The sequence below is a fragment of the Dama dama genome, chromosome 28, assembly GCF_033118175.1.
Source record: "Dama dama isolate Ldn47 chromosome 28, ASM3311817v1, whole genome shotgun sequence".
Lineage (NCBI taxonomy): Eukaryota > Metazoa > Chordata > Mammalia > Artiodactyla > Cervidae > Dama > Dama dama.
Genome location: NC_083708.1, coordinates 35,540,946 through 35,566,384, shown reverse-complemented (window position 1 = coordinate 35,566,384; position 25,439 = coordinate 35,540,946). Strand labels below are relative to the sequence as shown.

Below are 25,439 nucleotides of genomic sequence, written 5' to 3'. Positions count from 1 at the left end.
AAAAGTTATAATTCTTATCTTTTTATGCTAGCTCATATTCCAGGTCTTAACGATTTACATATAAGGTTTACTTTAAATAACACCAAAATCCCAGATTTTTGCATACCAAATTCCAATAAAATTAACACTTTTAGGTAGGTAAAGAGCCAGTGTTTCTATAATAAAAAGTGTTAAGGATGTCACTTAAATATACACGATTATTCTAATGCAATGGGCAATTTTTACAACAATGTTTATTAGACATTACTTTCAGTACTAATTCTAGTTTTTAAATAACCAAGTCTAAAATTTGAGCCAATCTGATTGCAATGGTTTGAACTCATCTTAAATATGGGTTCATATAATAAAAACTAGAGATAAAGAATGATCTTTACTCCCCTTCTAGATCAAAAATATCTTTCAAAATCCTGCCTAAATACACTTTTTCTGGTTTGTTTAATGAAAACTGGAATTCAAAAACTTCTGCTTCTCTCTTCCATATTTTTTAATAGTAGTCCAGGATGAACATTCACTTTTATAACATTATAACATACTTGTTTCTAATACTACTACTAACTGATTTTGTTGGTGCTGCATCTTTACTTAACTCTTCATCTTCAAAACAAGCTTTCCTCTGAAAACAATTCATATATACACATGGTCAACCTTTCTTAATCTGTGCCAACAATAAAGCTAAGATAATACAGACAAGTAGCAAAGCAGAGCTATGGGGACACGGTTCTGCATTTATCACAGTTCAGAGGCTATGAGAGTACAGGAAACTAACTTCCTAGCTGTAAAGCTCTGCTTTACATCATGACAATACACGTAAAGTTCCTTGAAAGCAGCCTGGTCTCAATGAATTCTTAGATATGGAAAGACCACTAGATTTACAAAGTATCACGGGCCTAAGTTAATGCAAGGAAGGTTATTTCTAAGTTATCATCCCTACCAAAGGAGATAACAAGAATAAGAATAAAGATTCTTCAGCTTCCCAGGTGGTACAGTGGTAAAGAATCCACCTGTCAATGCAAGAGACGCAAGGGATGCAGGTTCGATCCCTGGGTCAGGAAGATCCCTTGGAGTAGGAAATGGCAACCCACTCCAGTATTCTTGCCTGAAAAATTCCATGGACAGAGGAGCCTGGTGGGTTACAGTCCATGGGATCACAAAGAGTTGGACACAATCGAGCAACTGAGCACACACAGTCTTCACATAACTTCCATCTTCTCTGTGTAAAAATTATCAAGATGAAATGTCTCTAATATCTTAATATCAAATACTCAAGTTATGTACATACTGAGAATTCAATAAAAAGCTATCAACTAATCTAATAATTAAAAGATGCTTGCTCCTTGGAAGAAAAGTTATGACCAATCTAGACAGCATATTAAAAAGCAGAGACATTACTTTGCCAACAAAGGTCTGTCGCGTCAAAGCTATGGTTTTTCTAATAGTCATATATGGATGTGAGAGCTGGACTATAAAGAAAGCTGAGTGCCAAAGAATTGATGCTTTTGAACTGCAGTGTTGGAAAAGACTCTTGAGAGTCCCTTGGACTGCAAGGAGATCTAACCAGTCCATCCAATAGAAAATCAGTCCCGAATATTCATTGGAAGGACTGATGTTGAAGCTGAAACTCCAACACTTGGGCCACCTGATGCGAAGAACTGACTCATTTGAAAAGACCCTGATGCTGGAAAAGATTGAAGGCGGGAGAAGGGGACGACAAGGATGAGATGGTCGGATGGCATCACCGACTCAACGGACATGAGTCTGAGTAAACTCCGGGAGTTGGTGGTGAACAGGGAGGCCTGATATGCTGCAGTCCATGGGGTCGCAAAGAGTCGGACATGACTGAGCGACTGAACTAAACTGAATAATGAGAAAGACAACAATAATCTACAGAAGGAAAGTATAGCTGCAATTTCTCAGCAAGAGTGCTTGAAAAAAAAGATGTTAGCAGCAATTAGCATTTATTCAGAGCATCTGAGAAGGCACTGTTCTAAGCACTTCATGTGCATTATCTGTTAATCTTTTCAGCAACCCTATGATGTAGGTATTATTAATATTACTACTGTTCCTATTTTATTAAAGTGAAGATGGAGAGATGTAAACAAGTCAGGTGATATTGTGAAAGTCACATGGCTAGCAAGTAGAAGAGCTAGATTCAAACTTGGGCAGAGCAACTCTGCCAATCTTCTTAAGTAGTAGCTACTGGGAAAGTAATGGCATTTACAGTTACTGGAAAGAAATGGTGGGGGAAGGCTGACAAGAAAAGGACATAAAATGGAATACAAACATTTAAAGAAAATGAACATAAAAAAAACTACCTATCTACCAACAGGGTCCTCAAATTTTATATGAATACACACAGCTTTCAGCAAGTTTCTTGGCTATACTTTGGGGGCCCAGTTCTACCAAGAATATGTATCCTACGTAAATGACACAGGTCCACAAAGGCAGCCAAGCTACAGACAACTGCTGTTTGGTTTATGAAGAATTCTTCCAAAATGTAAGGGAGTGCTAGAAGAACTGCTTAATCCCCTATCACAAAATTCTCTACATGGCTGCTTCGCAGACATCCACTTTTCCATAAAGATAAAATAGCTTTCCTTAGTTGCAAAAACCTATGGATTTCATTCACCTAATTTAAATGGTCGATCACATAATTTGGGGGCTTCCCAGGTGGTGCAGTAGCAACGCAGGAAACATGTGTTCAATCCCTGAGTCGGGACGATCTCCTAGACTAGGAAATGGCAACCGATCCCAATATTTTTGTCTGAAAAATTCCACGGAAAGACGAGCCTGGCAGGTTACAGACCATGTGGTCACAAAGAGTCAGACACAACTGAGCAAGGACGCAATGTAATTTGGGCATTTAAAATGTTACCCTGATTTTCATTTTGCTTTACCAGTGAAATAAGTATTCAGAAAAATTAGCTTGAAGTGGTTCCTTGAATACAACAAACTTTGTCAATGTGAAGTAATTACCAAAAAGATTTAGATATTACCTGCAAAATTTTCAAAACTGCTCACTTTTCAAGAAGCTCCCAGAATAGGGCTTCCCTGGTAGCTCAGATGGTAAAGCGTCTGCCTACAATGCGGTTGACCCGGGTTCGATCCCTGGGTCGGAAGATCCCCTGGAGAAGGAAACTGCAACCCACTCCAGTATTCACGCCTGGAAAATCCCATGGACCGAGGAGCCTGGTCAGCTACAGGTTCATGGGGTCACAAAGAGTCGGACACAACTGAGCGACTTCACTTCACTTCTACTAAGGTCTACAATCTCTTTTCTTTAAAGTTCTCCAGACTAGATATACTTGATTTTATAAATGTAATATGATGTATCTGCCATATATTATGTGACAACCTTAAGTCTGGGCCATATTCTGTAAGCAAACATTAATATTTCTGCAGCAAATGTGTAAATATTCAAAATAAGTGGATGATAAAAAAGATGGCAAATATTAATTCAAGTTAAGCTTTTGATTGCAAATGAGTTGTAAGACTTTTTTTTCACTTTTTGGATAATTTTGGATTTCAAGACTATGAAATTAACCTTTATGCCCAGAGAAAAGTTGACTAAAACATGATTCAAGAAAAAACTATTTTTGTCTTCCACAGACTAGATAGACCACTGATGACTTTAACACACGGGCTACTTCTTGAAATACTCAGTCTTGGTTTCCATGATACCCCTTTCCTGGATTTCATACAACCCCACAGCCACTCCTACACCAACCTTGATTTATCAAGTCTCTTAAGTTCACTCATTCATCCAACACATCAACAGCCTACTGTGTGCCAGGCGGGTGCTTGAGTAAGTAAGTGAATCAACAGTGCTGCTCTAAACCCTCTTCTCTCAGGAATAAGGCACCTACCTGCTCAAAATTCAGCAATTTAGGAGCCATCTTTTATTTAGTGATCACCAAGTCCCAACTCCATTTCCAACCCAATCAACAGATTCTATCAGTTTTACTCCTAAAATCTCTCTTAAAAATGTGCATGTCTATCAGTTGCATTCATTACCTTGTATGTGGACCAATATATATACTCAATTCTTACTTTCAGTCTTACATTCTATCACTCTTTCCCACCCTTTCTCCACTTTCCAGACACTTAAGAAAACTTCAGTGGTTTTCTGCTTCCTGAATAAAGTCCACATCTCTAACCACAAAGTCTTGGGTGGTCCGGCCCTTTACTACCTGGCCTAACCCTGTAGTTTCCTCATGTCTTCCCCTCAGCTGCCTCTCTGTTAACTGCACCAGGTCTTTCCTAACTATGCGGCCTTTGAAGTCTGCAGTGTCTTATGAAAGAAAACTCTTTTAAGGAGGCTGGCCCATTCTATGTCTTCAGGGGCTTCCCTTGTCTAAATTTACCCTACCAAGGTCCCCTCACTTACTATCTAACACTGTCCTACTTTTCCTTCTTAAAAACATTTTTAATTAAAAATATTTATATTGGAGTATAGTTGATTTACAATGTCGTGTTAGTTTCAAGTGTACGGAAAAGTGATTCAAGTATACTTATACATATATCCTTTTTCACACTCTTTTCCCATATAGGTTACTACAGGATATTGAGCAGAGTTCCCTGTGCCATATAGTACTACACAGATTATCTATTTTATATACAATAGTTTGTATATGTTAATCACAAACTCCTAATTTATCCCTCCCTCCCACCTTTCCCTTCTGGTAGCCATAAATTTGTTTCCTAAGTCTGAATCTGTTTTGTACATAAATTCATTTATATTATCTTTTTAGGTTCCACATACAAACGGTATCACATTTGTCTTTCTCTGACTTACCTTTCACTTAGTATGATTATCTCTAAGTCCATCCATGTTGCTGCAAATGGCATTATTTCATTCTTTTTATGATTGAGTAATATTCCATTATTACTGTGTGTGTGTGGGTGTGTGTGTGTGTGCGCGTGCGCGCGCACATCTTCTTTAACCACTCCTTTGTTGGTGGACAGTTAGGCTACTTCCATGTCTTGACGACAGTAAACAGTGCTGCAATAAACACTGGGGTACATGTATCTTTTCAAGTTAGTTTTCTCCAGATATATGCCTCTCTGCTCAATCATGTCTGACTTTTTGTGACCCTATTGACTATAGCCTGCCAGGCTCCTCTGTCCATGGGATTCTCCTGGCAAGAATACTGGAGTGGGGTGCCATTTCCTCCTCTAGGGAATCTTCTTGAGATATATGCCTAGGAGTGGGGTTGCTGGATCATACGGTAGCTCCATTTTTAGATTTTTAAGGAAAACCTCAATACTGTTCTCCATAGTGGCTGTATCAATTTACATTTCAATCAACAGTGTAGGAGGGTTCCCTTTTTTCCACACCCTCTCCAGTATCTATTTCTAACATAGTCTTATATTTTCTTCTTAGGATTTCAATCTTTTGTCTACACAACACAGACTAAGGACTTTAACTCCATTTAATATGTCTGAACTCAAAATTGACATCAGCCCAACACCTGAACTTTAAATCTGATCTCATCCACCTTTCAATGCTATTATCATTTCCAAAGAGATAATTAACCTTTCTCCCCAATTGCAACAGTTTCTTTAAGGATTTGTCAACACAAGCATTTAAAGTTTTTGTTAAGGGAAAGAAATAATTACTAATACTTTTTTTGGTAGCAGAGAAACCTTTTCTTTTTTTACACCAGCAGTGGCAATAGTTCCACATTTGTGTCACCAAAGGAAAAAAGAAAAATCTTTTTAGGTACCAGGTGTTGCTCTCTCCTTGGACATTAAAACTAGACTATGTAGAAAAGGATAGATGGTAAGCTGAGTCAGATACACAAACCTATTTTCATGGAGAAAATAAACAAAATGCCACTCACCCTGCCTGTCTGTAACTTGAGTGGCTGTGAGAATTAGAATGTATAAAAGGGTTCCAGCTGTAAACGTATAAGGTATCTATCGTTTACTCACCAATAATGCAAAAAGCCCTGTATCTTTATCAAGGCTGGCAGAAGTATAGACAGCGGCAAAACAGATTTTATCCTCATGAAGTTTATATTACAGCAGGAAGAAAGACAAAAATTAGGTGTAATTGATAGGGAGAAAAACAGTAACAGGGATTAAGGTAAAAGGGAAAAGCTTCTCTGTTAAGGTGAAAGCTGAAGGAAGTAAATGGGAAAACAAAAATCTTGGGGAAGAGAATTTAAGTATAAGAAAATCTCAGTCTTATGTTCTGCTATGTTTAAATAAATGATGTGCAATAAAACCACTGGTATTTATGAACTGCTGCTATAATTCAGTATCCAGATTTGCCTCCAAAGAAAAGATTACCTATTTTATGGATAATAATGTTTATACTATATCTAAGAACCCATGCAGATATAAGACTACCTAGCAAAAGGCTTGGCCTTCCCTGGTGGCTCAGCGGTAAAGAATCTGCCTGCAATACAGGAGACCCGGGTTTGATCCCTGGGTGGGGAAGATCCCTTGGAGGAGGGCATGGCAACCCACTCCAATACTCCTGCCTAGAGAATCCCATGAACAGAGGAGTCTGGCAGGCTGCAGTCCATACGGTTGCACAGAGTCGGACATGGCTGAGCGGCTAAGCAGCAGCAGCAAAAGGCTCTGGCATCACTGTTATAAATAAAATCTAAGGAAATCTGCCGATAGTTGACTGCCAAGCGGAATTCTTTATAATGTGCTGCAGGAGACTCGGTGTATACCGGGAGACCTGATATTGGTAACTTTCATAGTCTATCTTTGTGCAGTGTTGAGTGCTTTTCTCTGAATCACTTTTCTCCAAATAGTATGATGAACCCTCTCAGAGAAGGGAAAAATACAACACAGAGCAATGCATATAATCATATAAACTGTGATATACAACCTTATTATTAATATATTCTATATACAATAAAACAGACACTAAAGGTAATTGGCCTTAAGCTAATTTAAAACAAACTACAGTTAACATTTCTTGACACAGTATTACTGATGTATGTATTTAATCAGAGCCTAACGCAGCTTGGCTTGCTAATTAAAGTACAGAAATCACATCATTTTATTTTTTTCTCTTTTGCCATGAGGCATGTGGGATCTTAGTTCCCTGACCAGGGATTGAACCCATGCCCCTTGCAGGGAAAGCTCAAAACCGTGACCACTTGACAACCAGGGAATTCCTAGAAATCACATTATTTTAAAGCCAGAAGGGATATAACTAGATCGTCTTATAGATTATCAACAATCTTGCAGTATATACTAGATGATCAAGATTTAGGAAACGAGTCGTGAGTCAAAAGCTGCAAAAGTAAAAATTTCTCTTGTGCGTGTGGTTGCTTCAGTCATGTCCGAGTCTTGGCGACCCTACGGACTGCGGCTTGCCAGCCTCCTCTGTCCATGGGGTTCTCCAGGCAAGAATACTACAGTGGGCTGCTTTTGCTTTCTCCAGGGGATCTTCCCCACCCAGGGATCAAACCTGCATCTCCTGCGGCTCCTGCATTGCAGGCGGATTTTTTACCCATGAGCCAGTGGGGAAGCCCCAAACTTCTCTTACTTTCCCTCAAAGGTCTAAGGATATTTCATCCATCAATGCCTTGAAACTCTCATTCCAGTGATCTAAACGGTATGATACTGAGGACTGTAATGTGAACAGAGAAAAGAACGTATGTCTTTACAAGTCCCTTTCATTTGCTAGACATTCTGTGTCACCAACAGTAGGCCTAATGGTCCCAGTAAGCCTAAAGGTAGGATCCCTATGGTTCCACAGAATTTGCTATACCTCACTGCTTCCCTCTTGATCTTTCTTACTTCTACTTCCTTTACAACAAGTTAAAAACAGCTATTCTAGTTTCATAGATTACTGACACTGACACTATTATTTTTGACACTGATGTTGTTTAGTTGCCAAGTGGTGTCCGAGGGACCCCATGAACTGTAGCCTGCCAGGCTCCTCTGTCCACGGGACTTCCCCTGGCAAGGAATACTGGATGTTTGTCTATCTTAGACTCAGTTCTCTGACACACAAACTCTTTCCTCACAATTAAAAAAAGAAAAAAACAAAACTACTATCACTATCTTTATAAGCTGACAAAATAGGGTTTTTCTGGTGATGAAATCTAAGCTTTTGGAATTAACTATGCACAGCTTAACATACTATCACCTACCAAGAATTAGCATGATACCTATTCAATTTAATAACCTGTGCAAAATATTTTATTAGCCCACCCCCACAAAAAGAACCCAAAGCATATTCCCAATGTAAGCAATTACATATTCCATTCTAAAAATTAGTCAAGGAACAGCCATAGACAAAAGACAGATAACCTAACCAGAAACATCTAAACACTCAATTATACACCTGCTGCTGGCCATCGGATGAAGCAGCTGAATGGTCCACTATAAAGTACTGACTAAGTCACAAAGATTACTCTTCCTATCAAGTCTGCATCCTGCCCTTGGGATCAATACTTGCTCCCATTCCCTTAATGAAGGCTCATTGTAAATGGGCCCAAGAAAAGAACAGCTGTTGATAAACTGCTATTTGAGTGTACCCTCTGGTTCTGCAGTTCAAGCCTGGTGGCAAGAAGTTTCAAGCAGCTCACTTCATCAGAGCCTATTACTGTCAAGAGCAACTAACAGCTGCAGGCAGAGTCTTAGCACCAATTACTCTAACCTTTTAAAACCTTTCTTCTCTACCCCAACCAAGCCCTGCTAACACATCTCTAAACCTTAGAAACAATATCATTTAAAAAATTAACTTACACACATGGGTATTTACTTTTCAATTTGGTCATGGAACCCAAGTCAAGGCCAGTGACCCAAAATATGCACGAACTCTTAAAAAATTAACTCTAAGAAACTTCAGTAATTTACATTAAAATTAAAATCTACTCCCATCTCCACCCCTCCATGATGGCATAATTTCAAATCAATTTGTATCACATATACATGCAGTCTTCTCAAAGAATACTTTAAAAACATGGCTATTGATATTTAATACTTAGATTTCTTCTGTAAGATTTTAGATTTTTCCACAAATGACACAGGTGGTTATTTTATATAAACAGGCATGAAAATTATTCATGCTTGCTAACTAAAGAGACATGATATGGCCATTTTAAAATTAAAGTCTAGATTTATTCTGACCTAGTCCTCTTAAGACCTTTCCATCAGTCTAAGATTTTATGGTTTATGATACACTGAATGTAGGAAACAGCTTCCAAAATTTTTATTACTTCACACAAATCAGATGGACGTTTCAGGTCCCTGAACCTAGCTTCTTTGTTAAATTTTAGAATTTCTTCTCTGGAGAGTAACCTAACTAAACTATTTACCAAGTTAACGTCTTCGTGCAAACTATAAAAAAGGTAACCACTTCTTTTAGTGTAATTTAGACTAGCACAGGAAACGGGATTCAAAAAGACTTACTGCTCAAACTGCAAATGAGGTCAGAACCTCTAAAACGAAATTATTTGATTTTTATAATTTACTGTTCCATGAGCTCAAGCTTATCTGATTACTTAGTACTTTCTGCCCTACTCCTCAAAGTTTTCCAACACCAGGACTCCCACCACCTAGAAACAGTTTTCGCAAGCCAGATGCCAAAGCTATCGGTCCTACACCTCCAAAGCAGGGTGTATTTCCTGATCGAACAAAGAGCAACAAAGAAGTGGGTGGTAACGGCCTCTCAGAGAGGCAAGCCAGGACCCATTGAGGCTGATCTACAACACAAGCAGCAACAGCGACAGCACGTTGCCCCACCACCGTCGCATTTCCCGTGAAGACTGACTACCTCAAACTCGAAAACCCTCATTTTTATTGAGGAAGTGAAGCCCTTTCATTTGAATGCTGAGAAAGTGGCGCTCAGAGAACCCGGCAAACAAAGGAGACGGATGGAGCCCACGCAAAAGAGGGGTGCGAACAAGCCTCGAGGCGGACGTGGGCCCCCACCCCCAGGGGCCACTCTCCAGCACCCAACCCGGTCGAGGGGTCCGGGGTGAGGCCGGCGGCAGAGAAAAGGAGACGCTCGGGCCAGCCGGGGACACAGAGGAGGGGAGAGGCGGGGAGGGGAGGGATGGGGGCTGGAGGGGCGGAGCTCTCGGGGCCGTGGGGCTTTGTCTGCAGTCTGGGCCGGGGTAGCTGTTTGGGCCCGCGGGGAGAAATCGGGTGCAGGCGGCCGGAGCAGGGGACCCCCAAAACCTCCCTCCCACGAGCGGCGGGACAGGCGCGAGGGAGGACCATCCCCTTCGCACGAGCACCAAGTCAGGGTCGGCCGGCGGCGGACCGCATTGCCGGAGCGAGAGAGGCCGGAGGGAACAGTGGGGCGTCGGCTTAGCTCCCCGCGGAGGCTGCCGGACGGCGTCGGGTCGGGAATGGGTTAAGATGCTGCCAAACGTTGGTCCCTCCTCCTGACCCCTCAGCACCCGGCGCGACCACTCGCAACGGCGGCCGCAGAGCCGACGGGGCTCCGGGCCCGGCGCCACAGCCCTGGGCCGCCCACCCTCTCGTCTGCCCGGCGTCTCACCATCATAGTAGTAGCAGACTTTCTTCTTGCCGCCTCCTTGACTGTACGCCATGGGCTCCCGGGCCACCGCCGCCTCCGGCTCCTCCTCTTGCTGCTGCTGCTACTGCTGCCTCCGCGGCTCCGGCGGGGAGAGAAGAGGGCTGGGGCGAAGGTGGAGGGTGGCAGTCCCGTGGGGAAGGGCAGGCCGGAGGGAGGAGAGGAGGGGGGTGCCGGGAGGGCTGGGTACCGCCCGGCCGAAGGGCCGAGAGCGCGGACCAGGGGGCGGCAGCGGCGCCAACTCGCGACACTGGGGAGGGGGAGGGGGCCGCCAAACCACCTCCGGAGGCCGAGGGGAGGTGGGGCGCGTCCACTACAACTCCACGGGGGAGGAGGGGGCAAGAGGCTTCCTCAGTTTGGGAAAAGAGGCTTTCTTATGGTGAGCAACTTGCACAGGACGGCTACCCAACACGGTCGTAAAAGGATTTGTTTTAAAAAAGAGCAGGCTTTCGCTTTACGGAGCGATTAGGTAGGTAAAGGGAGCGTGGAGCCGGGTGTACGCTCCCCCCTTCGGATCTTCGCGCAGTGGTTGCGCCTATCCTGAGCCTGCGCGGTCGGCGCCTTCCCAACCGTAGCCCGGGCCGCCTGGACCCCCTCCGCGAAGTCCCACGCCGCTCCCCTCCCCCTCTGTCGCGAAGCTCTCGCCGGGCCGGACCACGTGCTCCGAGCCGGGCGCAGAGCGACCACTATCCCACCCCTTCGACCTTCTCGAACCCGCCCAGCTGCAACCCGCGATCCCTGTACTGGGTCGTCGTACATTTCATTTATTTTTTTCATTTTCTGCTGATAATCGCTCGGAGGAGGTCCCCCCTGTTAAGGGGACCTATTGCAGACTTTAAAGAGCAAAGAGTACTACCTGGCTTTAAACAGGCAGTTATGGCATGCATTTATATGTTAGGGTTCTAAGTATTTGCATTTATGATGTATTTCATTGGTGTCTATAATAGATATGTGTTAACTCGATTGAGACTCCCAACAACTGGGAGTAAGCTGTGGTGTAAGTATTGTTTCTAGTTCTTCTTTATAAATGGAGAGAAACGCACTTGGTTCTCTCCAAGGTTGATGGTCTGGGGTTTGATTTCAGCCTTTCTCCAAAGTCCACACATCCTAGCTACTCCCTTATGACTGCTTCTGCTGGCTGGGCACTGGAGGATTGCAGCATAAAGTTCAGAGAAAGGACTTTAAGAACTTTGGGAAGTTATAAATACCTTTTGCCCCTGTATTCAACAAGTCATCAAACATGGAGCCTTTACCTACTCTAAGCCACCCACCTTGTAGGTGACTGGGGTTGGGGTGGGGGATGCTGACAGTTCATAGGTAAAATTCTTATTCCCAAAACTCATATTCCCTATAAACCATTAACCGTTTATAGGTGCAGACTCGGTCACTCAGCCCTGTCTGACTATTTCCAATCCCGTGGACTGTCCTCCCCGCCCCCCAGCTCCTCTGTCCATGGGATTTTCTGGGCAAGAAGATTGGAGCAGGTTGCCATTTCCTTTTCAAGGAGAATCTTCCTGATCCAGGGTTGGAACTCTGGTCTCCTACATTGGCAGGCGAATTCTTTACCATTGAGCCATCTGGGAAGCCCATTTACCATTTGTAGGTTTCCCCAAATACACATTCTCTCCCATCGCTATCAAAAACAAACAAAAAAAGTCCTTAATGAAGCAGGAATCATTGGGAACCAGTACCAAAATTATCCTTTTTATTTTGCTATTAAATATTTGACTTCAAAATCTCCAGGTAGTTCATACTTAAAGCAGCAATTTTCCTGGACCTCACCCCCAAGAAATTTAGAAAAAATAAATCCAAGGTAGCCTCAATCCCCCTCTACCTAAGTCCATGTTTTTAGCAAGCACCCAGGTAAGGGAAACAGTTGGTACAAGAATCAGAGTGAGAAACTTTGACTTTAGAGGTTAAAAATTACACGATACTATTTTACAGCTTTTATGGTATCAAGCCCCAAATCAGTTTGGTATATTCTGAAAACAAAATAAGTTAATTTAGTACAAACTAATATTTAACTTATGTGCAGAGTACATCATGAGAAACGCTGGGCTGGAAGAAGCATAAGCTGGACTCAAGATTGCCAGGAGAAATATCAATAACCTCAGATATGCAGATGACACCACCCTATGGCAGAAAGTGAAGAGGAACTAAAAAGCCTCTTGATGAAAGTGAAAGAGGAGAGTGAAAAAGTTGGTTTAAAGCTCAACATTCAGAAAACTAAGATCATGGCATCTGGTCCCATCACTTCATAGGAAATAGATGGGGAAACGGTGGAAACAGTGGCTGACTTTATTTTTTTGGGCTCCAAAATCACTGCAGATGTTGATTGCAGCCATGAAATTAAAAGACGCTTACTCTTTGGAAGGAAAGTTATGACCAACCTAGACAACATATTAAAAAGCAAAGACATTACTTTGCCAACAAAGGTCCATCTAGTCAAGGCTATGGTTTTTCCAGTGGTCATGTATGGATGTTAGAGTTGGACTGTGAAGAAAGCTGAGCACCGAAAAATTGATGCTTTTGCACTGTGGTGTTGGAGAAGACTCTTGAGAGTCCCTTAGACTGCAAGGAGATCCAACCAGTCCATCCTAAAGGAGATCAGTCCTGGGTGTTCATTGGAAGGACTGATGCTGAAGCTGAAACTCCAGTACTTTGGCCACCTCATGCGAAGAGTTGACTCATCGGAAAAGACCCTGATGCTGGGAGGGATTGGGGGCAGGAGGAGAAGGGGATGACAGAGGATGAGATGGCTGGCTGGCATTGCCGACTCGATGAACATGAGTTTGAATAATCTCCGGGGGTTGGTGATGGACAGGGAGGCCTGGCGTGCTGCGATTCATGGGGTCGCAAACAGTCTGACACGACTGAGCAACTGAACTGAACTGAACTGAATATTCTCAGAGCCAGGAGAGTAGAAACTGAAATGAGACTTTGTTTACTTCTGGAAGACTTCCTTGACTTGACTTCTTCCCAAACCTCCAGTCTGTTTTTTCTGCCCCTCACTTGGTGGTTGTGACTTGTACCCTTTTAGCTCAACACGCACCATATTGCAGTTGTCTACAACTTCTCTGAACTTCTCATTAGAACAGTGTCATGAGAGGAGAGACTATGTTTGGCTTGCAGGTAAGTATATCTGTATGCATAAGTCATTCGATTGTCTAAATTGCCTCATCTGTAAAATGGGGCAGTATTACTTGGAGGGTAATTCCTCATATGAATATAGAGTACCTCAAATAAGAAAATTAATACAGAATAGATTTTTAAAAAAATATTTGTTTATTTGGCTGCCTTGGGTCTTAGTTGTAACACACAGACTCAGTAGTTGTGGTGCTTGGGCTCAGTAGTCATGGTGCTCAGGCTCAGTAGTCATGGTGTTTGGGCTTAGTTGCTCCATGGCATGTGGGATCTTCATTTCCCGACCAGAGATTGAACCTGTGTCCCCTGCACTTGCCCTGCACACAAGGCAGATTCTTAATCACTGGACCCCTAGGTAAGTCCCCAGAATAGTTTTTAAACAATGAAGAACTATGTGAATACGAGGGAGTATTAGGATTATTGTCATAATACTAGTAATAATTATTATCGTTGGCATCCATGGAACCTACCTTTGAACATGTGAAAAGAGCCTAGACATATATTTACACATTTTGATTGGCCTAGGAACTTGTTATATTAACTATTTTTTAATAACTTTATCTATTTTTAATTTTTAATTGATGTATAGTTGATTTACAATGTGTTAGTTTCTGGTGTACAGCAAAGTGTATACACGTATATATGTATATACTTTTAAAGCTTATATATGTATACTTTTTAATTTTCCTTTTCATTTAGGCTGTTTAAGATATTAAATATAGTTCCCTGTGCCATACAGTAGGACTTTGTTGTTTATCTATTTTATATATAGTAATTTGTATCTGCTAATTCCAAACTCCCAATTTATCCCTGTCCCATCTTCTTTCCCCTTTAGTAACTGTAAGTTTGTATTCTATGTCTGTGAATCTGTTTCTGTTTTGTAAATAAGTTCATTGGTATCATATTTTAGATTCCACATATAAGTGATATATATAGTATTTGTCCTCTTTCAGTTTATTTCACTTAGTATGATCATCTCTACATTCATCCATGTTGCTGCAAGTAGCATTATTTCACTTTCTTATGTCTCAGAAATACTCCATTGTGTGGTGTGTGTGTGTGTGTATGTAGCACATCTCTTTATCCATTCATCTGCTGATGGGCATTTAGGTTGCTTCCATGTCTTGGCTATTGTAAATATTGCTGCAATGAATATTGGGGTACATGTATCTTTTCAAATTATGGTATTTCCAGATATATGCCCAGGAGTGGGCTTGCTGAATCATATGGCAAGTCTATTTTTAGTTTTTTTAAGGAATTCATACTGTTTTCCACAGTGGCTGCACCAATTTACATTCCCACCAACAGTGTGGGAGGATTCTGCTTTCTCCACACTCTCTCCAGCATTTGTTATTTGTAGACTTTTTAATGATGGCCATTCTGACCAGTGTGAGGTGATACCTCATTTTAGTTTTCATTTGCAATTCTGTAGTAGTTAACAATGTTGAGCATCTTTCCATGTGCCTATTGGCCATCTGTATGTCTTCAGAGAAATGTTTATTTAGGTCTTCTGCCTATTTTTTGTTATTGAGTTGTATAAGCTGTTTGTATATCTTGGAAATTAAGCCCTTGTTGGTTGCAGCCTTTGCAAATATTTTCTCCCAGTCTGTGTGTTGTCTTTTCACTTCATTTCCTTTGCTGCACAAAAGCATATAAGTTTAATTAGGTCCCATTTGTTTATTTTTGCTTTTATTTCTATTACCTTGGGAGACTGACCTAAGAAAATATTGCTACAGTTCATATCAGAGAATATTTTGCCTGTGTACTCTTCTAGGAGTTTTATATTGTTATGTCTTATATTTAAATCTTTAAGCCATTTTGAGTTTACTTTTGTGTGTGGTTTGAGGAAGTGTTCTAACTTCATTAATTTATGTGTGGCTGTCCAGCTTTCCCAACACCACTTGCTGAAGAGAGTCTTTTCTCTGTTGTGTATATTCTTGCCACCTTTGTTGGAGATTACTTGACCACAGGTGTGTGGGTTTATTTTGGGCTCTCTATTCTGTTCCATTGATAACATATGTCTGTTTTTGTGCCAATACCATACTGTTTTGATACTGTAGCTTTGTAGTATGTCTGAAGTTTGGGAAGGTTATTCCTCCAGCTTTATTCTTTTTCTTCAGGATTGCTTTGGCAATTCTGTTTATTTGTTTTTGTATTTTTTAAATGGTTCCATATAAATTTTAGGGTTTTTTTTCCAGCTCTGTGAAAAATGTCATTGGTAAGTTGATAGAGATCTCATTAAATCTGTAGATTGCTTTGGGTAGTATGGCCATTTTTTCAATATTAATTCTTCCAATTAATGGGGCTCCTACAGCAGACCTGGGCTGGGTCCTGCTTACATCCCCCAGTTGCAGCTTGGACCACGCTCCAGCCCCTTCAGTCTGTCTCCACACAGCCAACCCCAGTCTTTTCCTGGGTCTGTCCACTGAAGCCTGAGTTTTAGCATCCAGCTCCCATGGACACTAGCAGACGTGCTCTTGGGCTGAGGAGTGTAGGAAGTGGCCAGGACCCTGTGTGCTGGTGTCTGTCTGTTTTGCCTGCTACAGTCTAGCTGCAGTGCTCTCCTCTAAGCCTCTGAGGCTCCTTTTCAGTCTGGTGACGGGGGTTTCAGGGTGAGAGAACCTTGCATCTTTCATAGCTCCCTTCCAGGGGTGCAGGCCCATCCTGATTGTTTTTTTTTTTCCCTTTCATCCTTCCTGGTTATGTAATGATCTAATGATCTTTCTTGCATTGGGTTGGATCTCTCAACCCAGTGATTTTGGTTGTATGAGATTTGCCAGAATTTAGTAGGTATTGCTGTTGTTCAGTCTCTGACTCTTTGTGACCACGTGGACTGTAGCCCACAAGGCTCCTCTGTCCTTCCCTATCTTCTAGAGTTTGCTCAAATTCATGTCCATTTAGTCAGTGATGCTCTCTAACCGTCTCATCCTCTGCCACCCCCTTCTCCTTTGGCCTTCAATCTTTCCCTGCATCAGGGTCTTTTCTAAAGAGAAAGTGTCTGCTCTTCAGATCAGGTGGCCAAAGTATTGGAGCTTCAGCTTCAGTATCAGTTCTTCCAGTGAATATTCAGGGTTGATTTCCTTTAGGATTGACTGGTTTGATCTCATTGCAGTCCAGGAGACTTCCCCAATAGCTCAGTGGGTAAAGAATTCACTTGCAGTGCAGGAGACACAAGAGCCATAGCTTGATTTCTGGGTCAGGAAAGATGCCCTGGAGAAAGAGATGGCAAACTGCTCCAGTATACCGGCCTGGAAAATTTCATGGACAGAGTCACAAAGGGTTGGACACAACTGAGCATATGGCACACATCCAGTAGGTATTATGTGAGAATTATTCCACAGAATTTTGATGTATTTGTGGGAGGAGGTGAGCTCCATGTCTTTCTATTCTGCCATCTTGACCTCCACCCTATTATTTAATAATTTTAAATCAATGGAGCAAATTATTTTGCCCCTAGAAACTGGTATTAGAGAAGGAGTTTGGTCTACCAATAATTATGGCCATGACAATAATGTGCCTAAACATCCATAGTGAGCTTTAGTTTGTTAAAGCTAAATCTGGAATCAGGTCATTGAAACCTATTGACAAGTTCATTTCCATATTCCAACTCCTTTCTCTCAAACCTTTTTACCATTAGAAAAAGGGGAGTTTAGACAATAATCAGTAGAAGGAAACAAATTGAGTGCAGGGATAATTCACAGCATGCATAAATGAGGATTTTCCTTTTTTAAAACTGTTTTTCTGTATTTCGTGCTCTGTCTACATGGTCTTATGTTTTTTTTTCAGTCTTGAAGATGTTCGGTACTTTGAGATTCTTCAGTTGAATGATCTGTTAAACATAAATGGATTATTTAGAAACATGACTGTCTAGAAACTGATTGCCTCAACTTACACTGAAAATTAAACTCTGCTGTTAACTGCAGCAGATAGTTTAATTTTCAGTTACTATAAAATTATTCATATAAGCTTGTTTCTACCCTAAGGAAATTTAGATTGCTTAGTGTTGAATTCTATGTAGCAATTCCATAAGGTAATACAGAAGGTAATGTATGGTGACTTAACAGTAGGATGTTGTCACAAACTGAAACAGCCTCAAGCTGTATTCTGATCTCCTTGTAATCTTGGCGCCTATTTTTACATAGTAGTATAAACTATAACTCATAAATCTAAATATTAGTACCAAATCAATGGATGCTATTTGAACTGTGTATTTGTGTAAAAAAATTTAAAATCACTCATATTCATTAAAAATATGTTTTTGAGTTATAGCTTATCTACTAAATGATTCAGTTACATGAAACCTTTTGAGTCAGCTCTGTTAGCTTGTTGAGTATGACTTTGCCCATAACCCTCAAAACATAGTATTACTTTGATGCACTCCATCTACTTGTGCAAATTTTCTAGTAAAATTCTATACTCACAGTTGCTAAGGAAATCTGCCTGCTAGTATCACCTAATCACTCTGTATTTGTATCTTAATTCTTCCTCTCTCATATCTCAGTATGTTAAACTGATTGATATGTTTGCTACTAATTTCCTGGGAATTAAATGGCCCTCTGTTGTATTGCCTGCTAATGAGGAGCAATCGAGGAGGGGGTTTCAGGATGAAAAGTGGATGTAAAGACAGATGCCTGAGCAGTGTCTGGATTGTTGCAACTTTCCTCCAGGTGTGGGAACTTTCTCACCATGCTGGAGGCGCTGTCCATCTGTGCTCCTAGACTTCTGTTGGTTCCGCTGGGGAGCCCCAACAATTGTAAGCCACACTTCCTCTCAGGGGACACCCTGTTCACCCCCCGAACTGTCCTTCTTCTATGGAAGCCACACATTAATTTTTCCACTTCCAAGATCATAATAATGTGTACCCAGGGGTAGTCATAAGAGACTCAGATGATGATGGAGATCTCTCTGAAACATGGCCATCCTTAGTTACTTGGAAGGACTTCTCAGAGGGATAACTGACTCATTTAGTGCACTCTGTGATTGGTAATCCCAATGATGTGAGTCAATTACTTAGAAAAGGTGGTTAGAAATGTATCCCTAAATTTAGCTAAAGTGATCAGCAATGCTGCCTGAGCCTTAGAAAGTAGTCTTAACTCACTGGCCAGAGTTGTTAGAGAATTGCCATAGATGGCAGATTCTGAACTGTCCCTTAATTAACTAAGGGATTAATCCAGAAGCACCTGGATTAATGCCTCAGACCAAGTAGAGAGGTCAAATCGGAGCCGTGAGGAGAGAGCTGCTGGCTTTCTAAGGTAGACTTCAATGGTTTATGGGATTTCAGAAACCTGGGGGGCATGATTGAGGTCAGCACTACAGATTGGCCTCACTCTGCTACCAGGCTGTTGGTGACAGTGCCTTAATTAAATGCTGTATGAGACAAATTGAATGACACCTTTGTCAGATTAATCAGAGTGGTCAACAGAATGTATCCAGATGAAAATTGCAGTTCTGCCAAGAACATGTAGGGTGGGTTGTGGAAAGAGGCAGGTCTGCCATGACCCTGAGTGTCCTTGCATGTCCTTGCTGAGCATACCAGATTGTGAGGCTTCTCCATCTCCCGAGACTGAGCAGTTTCTGTAGCTGGTCACACAGACAACTGTAGGTCAGGGTCACCATAACATGACTATTGTGTGACTGCCTGCTCTCAGGGTAGGGGAGACTGGCTTGCCACTGCTTCTTCAAGAAGCCTGGACTTGGTCTTGAATTCCTCTTTTGCAGCAACCCACTCTTATGTACAGATGTCATCTGGGTCCATTACATATTCCCCTGTGGGGCTTGGGAGCAAGAGGAATGATGCAAGTATGTTGATGCTCATGCTGCTCGCTGTTCTGTGAGCAATAAAGTACTGTGTCTCTGATTCAGGAGTCTCTTGACTTCAGTTAGAGTCCATGAAACTGTGACAGCTTCATTTGTAAGCTTGAAAGAAGGGATAAAATCTCATGCTTCCCAATTCATAACCATATAACACCAAAACATTGTTAACAATGAGAAATATTCTCTTATACTGTGAACCTATAGATATTTTATATCCAACTGAAGATCAATATCTACATGGTATTTCCAAGTACAGGTGTACCTCATTTTACTGTGCTTTGCAGATACTGTTTTTCCTTTCTTTTTTTTTTTTTTACAAATTGAAAGTTTGTGGCAACCCTGCATGAAGCAAGGTTGTTGTCATTATTTTTTTTTTCCCGGATACCATTTGCTCACTTCATGTTTCTTTGACACATTTTGGTACTTCTTGCACTATTTTAAGCTCATTATTTATTGTTATATTTATTATTATGGTCTATGATCAGTGATCTTTAATATTACTACTATGACTTGCAGAAGGCTCAGATAATGGTTAGCACCTTTTAGCAATAAGGTATTTTTAAGTCAAGGTATTTACGTTGTTTCTTTAGAAATAATCCTATTTAATAGGTTACATCCTATTTAATCACGGCTGTCTAGAAGCAAGCCAGCAGTGTCTCTGTTATCCCTATACTTCAGAACTACTTATAGCAGCCAATAAAGATTTCTGCTACTTCCAGTGGAAAATTATTAAGTCTATTCATAATAAACATTTATCAGAATTTAGCTTAACTCATCTTATTCAGTGAAACAAAGCTTTTCCATTATTTCCTTTATTATTCACTGCTTTCCACTCCGTTACTGTGTACACTTATTGACTAGGTAGGGTTGAAATGGTTAATTGTTTACCTTTTATTTCTTCATTTAATTGTCATTCTAACGTTTTATATATATATATATATATTTTTTTTTTTTTTTTAATTTTTTATTAGTTGGAGGCTAATTACTTCACAACATTTCAGTGGGTTTTGTCATACATTGATATGAATCAGCCATAGAGTTACACGCATTCCCCATCCAGATCCCCCCTCCCACCTCCCTCTCCACCCGATTCCTCTGGGTCTTCCCAGTGCACCAGGCCCAAGCACTTGTCTCATGCATCCCACCTGGGCTGGTGATCTGTTTCACCATAGATAATATACATGCTGTTCTTTCGAAACATCCCACCCTCACCTTCTCCCACAGAGTTCAAAAGTCTGTCCTGTACTTCTGTGTCTCTTTTTCTGTTTTGCATATAGGGTTATCGTTACCATCTTTCTAGATTCCATATATATGTGTTAGTATGCTGTAATGTTCTTTATCTTTCTGGCTTACTTCATTCTGTATAATGGGCTCCAGTTTCATCCATCTCATTAGAACTGATTCAAATGAATTCTTTTTAACAGCTGAGTAATATTCCATGGTGTATATGTACCAGAGCTTCCTTATCCATTCATCTGCTGATGGGCATCTAGGTTGCTTCCATGTCCTGGCTATTATAAACAGTGCTGCGATGAACATTGGGGTGCACGTGTCTCTTTCAGATCTGGTTTCCTCAGTGTGTATGCCCAGAAGTGGGATTGCTGGGTCATATGGCAGTTCTATGTCCAATTTTTTAAGAAATCTCCACACTGTTTTCCATAGTGGCTGTACTAGTTTGCATTCCCACCAACAGTGTAAGAGGGTTCCCTTTTCTCCACACCCTCTCCAGCATTTATTGCTTGTAGACTTTTGGATAGCAGCCATCCTGACTGGCGTGTAATGGTACCTCATTGTGGTTTTGATTTGCATTTCTCTGATAATGAGTGATGTTGAGCATCTTTTCATGTGTTTGTTAGCCATCTGTATGTCTTCTTTGGAGAAATGTCTGTTTAGTTCTTTGGCCTATTTTTTGATTGGGTCATTTATTTTTCTGGAATTGAGCTTCAAGAGTTGCTTGTATATTTTTGAGATTAATCCTTTGTCTGTTGCTTCATTTGCTATTATTTTCTCCCAATCTGAGGGCTGTCTTCTCACCTTACTTATAGTTTCCTTTGTAGTGCAAAAGCTTTTAAGTTTCATTAGGTCCCATTTGATTAGTTTTGCTTTTATTCCCAATATTCTGGGAGGTGGGTCATAGAGGATCCTGCTGTGATTTATGTCGGAGAGTGTTTTGCCTATGTTCTCCTCTAGGAGTTTTATAGTTTCTGGTCTTACATTTAGATCTTTAATCCATTTTGAGTTTATTTTTGTGTATGGTGTTAGAAAGTGTTCTAGTTTCATTCTTTTACAAGTGGTTGACCAGTTTTCCCAGCACCACTTGTTAAAGAGGTTGTCTTTTTTCCATTGAATATCCTTGCCTCCTTTGTCAAAGATAAGATGTCCATAGGTTCGTGGATTTATCTCTGGGCTTTCTATTCTGTTCCATTGATCTATATTTCTGTCTTTGTGCCAGTACCATACTGTCTTGATGACTGTGGCTTTGTAGTAGAATCTAAAGTCAGGCAGGTTGATTCCTCCAGTTCCATTCTTCTTTCTCAAGATTACTTTGGCTATTCGAGGTTTTTTGTATTTCCATACAAATTGTGAAATTCTTTGTTCTAGTTCTGTGAAAAATACTGTTGGTAGCTTGATAGGGATTGCATTGAATCTATAGATTGCTTTGGGTAGAATAGCCATTTTGACAATATTGATTCTTCCAATCCATGAACACGGTATGTTTCTCCATCTGTTTGTGTCCTCTTTGATTTCTTTCATCAGTGTTTATAGTTTTCTATGTATAGGTCTTTTGTTTCTTTAGGTAGATATACTCCTAAGTATTTTATTCTTTTTGTTGCAATGGTGAATGGTATTGTTTCCTTAATTTCTCTTTCTGTTTTTTCATTGTTAGTATATAGGAATGCAAGGGATTTTTGTGTGTTAATTTTATATCCTGCAATTTTACTATATTCATTGATTAGCTCTAGTAATTTTCTGGAAGAGTCTTTAGGGTTTTCTATGTAGAGAATCATGTCATCTGCAAACAGCGAGAGTTTCACTTCTTCTTTTCCTATGTGGATTCCTTTTACTTCTTTTTCTGCTCTGATTGCTGTGGCCAAAACTTCCAACACTATGTTGAATAGTAGTGGTGAGAGTGGGCATCCTTGTCTTGTTCCTGATTTCAGGGGAAATGCTTTCAATTTTTCACCATTGAGGGTAATGCTTGCTGTGGGTTTGTCATATATAGCTTTTATTATGTTGAGGTATGTTCCTTCTATTCCTGCTTTCTGGAGAGTTTTAATCATAAATGAGTGTTGAATTTTGTCAAAGGCTTTCTCTGCATCTATTGAGATAATCATATGGTTTTTATCTTTCAATTTGTTAATGTGGTGTATTACATTGATTGATTTGCAGATATTAAAGAATCCTTGCATTCCTGGGATAAAGCCCACTTGGTCATGGTGTATGATTTTTTTAATATGTTGTTGGATTCTGTTTGCTAGAATTTTGTTAAGGATTTTTGCATCTATGTTCATCAGTGTTATCGGCCTGTAGTTTTCTTTTTTTGTGGCATCTTTGTCTGGTTTTGGAATTAGGGTGATGGTGGCCTCATAGAATGAGTTTGGAAGTTTACCTTCATCTGCAATTTTCTGGAAGAGTTTGAGTAAGATAGGTGTTAGCTCTTCTCTAAATTTTTGGTAGAATTCAGCTCTGAAGCCATCTGGTCCTGGGCTTTTGTTTGCTGGAAGATTTTTGATTACAGTTTCGATTTCCTTGCTTGTGATGGGTTTGTTAAGATCTTCTATTTCTTCCTGGTTCAGTTTTGGAAAGTTATACTTTTCTAAGAATTTGTCCATTTCATCCAAGTTGTCCATTTTATTGGCATAGAGCTGCTGGTAGTAGTCTCTTATGATCCTTTGTATTTCAGTGTTGTCTGTTGTGATTTCTCCATTTTCATTTCTAATTTTGTTAATTTGGTTCTTCTCTCTTTGTTTCTTAATGAGTCTTGCTAATGGTTTGTCAATTTTGTTTATTTTCTCAAAAAACCAGCTTTTAGCTTTGTTGATTTTTGCTATGGTCTCTTTAGTTTCTGTTGCATTTATTTCTGCCCTGATTTTTAAGATTTCTTTCCTTCTGCTAACCCTGGGGTTCTTCATTTCTTCCTTCTCTAATTGCTTTGGGTGTAGAGTTAGGTTATTTATCTGACTTTTTTCTTGTTTCTTGATGTAAGCCTGTAATGCTATGAACCTTCCCCTTAGCACTGCTTTTACAGTGTCCCATAGGTTTTGGGTTGTTGTGTTTTCATTTTCATTCATTTCTATACGTATTTTGATTTCTTTTTTTATTTCTTCTATGATTTGTTGGTTATTCAGAAGCGTGTTATTTAGCCTCCATATGTTTGAATTTTTAACAATTTTTTTCCTGTAATTGAGATCTAATGTTACTGCACTGTGGTCATAAAAGATGACTGGAATGATTTCTACTAACGTTTTAAGGTGATAAGAAACACCTAAAATTGTCGATCCCCTAAAAGTTAATCTGCAAATTCAACTTTGGTATAATAAAATCATATTTTAAATCATTTAGAAAACAAATATTTTCTGGCCTCGTGGCAGTGGGGTCTTAGTTCCCCAACAAGGGATGGAACCTGTGAACCTTGCACTGGACGCATGGACTCTTAACCGCTGGACCGCCAAGGAAGTCCCGGGAAAACAATCCTGATGGAGTTTTCTGATTATAAAAGTGCTTGCCTTGGTATTTAGTTGGTGCCTAGCAAAATTCTAATGAATTTTTCTTTCCTTCCCTTTTCCTTCTTCCTCCCTCTTTCCTTTCCTTTTCCACTTCTTTCAGTACTATCTATACTCTCAATACTACCTTGCTGACAACATAGATATGATGCTGGAATGGTTTCTATAATGTGAATTTTTGTAGATTTTATGAATTTTGATTCCTAAAAATTTGGAATATATCCTACTGGGAAGAAAATGTTGAGCCTTATATGTAGTAAAATTATTCTATTTTTCAAATCAAAGAATGTTTTGATTGAAACTTTTCAATTTTCTGATTAATGTTCCTAGTTGAAATATTAGACAGAAGAACTGTGCTATTGATAACAGCGAGAACATAAAGGCCATGGGATGCACCGTGGTCCCCTCTTGGCAGTGCAGTCATCACTTGCCTCGTACACTGTTCATTATGATCTCTGAAACAGGTGTTCTCATGCTCCGGTGTGCATAAAAATCCCCTGAGGAACTTACTGAAAATGCCAGTTCTTTGGCCCACTGCCTAAACTTCTGAATCAGAAACTCTGGAATAAGATCAGCGAATCTGCATTTTAGCAAACTCCTCAAAAACGATTCTGATATAGGTGACCCAAAATCCACACATTGGGAAACATCACCAATACTTGGTATCTCTTTTCCTGCTTGGATTATACAGTCTATGGAATTCTCCAGGACAGAATCCTGGAGTGTGTAGCCTTCCTGTTCTCCAGGGGATCTTCCCAACCCAAGGATTGAACTCAAGCCTCCCGCATAGCAGGCAGATTCTTTACCAGCTGAGCCACAAGGGAAGCCCTATTTTCCAGCAGCTCTTTGCAAGCCACTGCGACTTTTGGCCAAAGTTTTCTTATTGCAAATCGTTAAGTCTAAGTTAACTAGGTAAGGTAGTGGGGCTGACACCTTCCTGTTGCCACCATTATGAAACTAACGGGGTTACTTGCAAGTCACAGTTTATGTGTAAAATTTTATATAGAATTTGAGTTTTATAAGATAAAATATATACATAGACTGCATTTTTAAAAAATCACCTATCATCCATCTCTTTCCAGTTGAGATGTCCCTTGCTTACATTCTGTCATATATACTCCTCTACTTTTAAATGCATCTGTATCTCTGTAAGCAAGTAAGAACATACACTATAAAACAAAAAGAGAAGCTGAGTGTTTATATACTGCTTTATAATGCATACAGTTTTAAATTTGTCTTTA

The 25,439-nt window shown here is 40.4% G+C and overlaps 1 protein-coding gene across 1 annotated transcript in view; it reads right to left on the bottom strand.

Moving 5' to 3' along the window:
* Positions 1–10,745, bottom strand: part of HDAC2 (histone deacetylase 2) — a 32,557-nt gene extending 21,812 nt beyond the window's left edge. Inside the window, exon 1 of the mRNA XM_061132022.1 lies at positions 10,481–10,745. Coding sequence (XP_060988005.1) covers positions 10,481–10,532 — 52 coding nt within the window. The 5' untranslated portion in view covers positions 10,533–10,745. The remainder of the gene's footprint in view (positions 1–10,480) is intronic.
* Between the last annotated feature and the right edge of the window lie 14,694 nt (positions 10,746–25,439).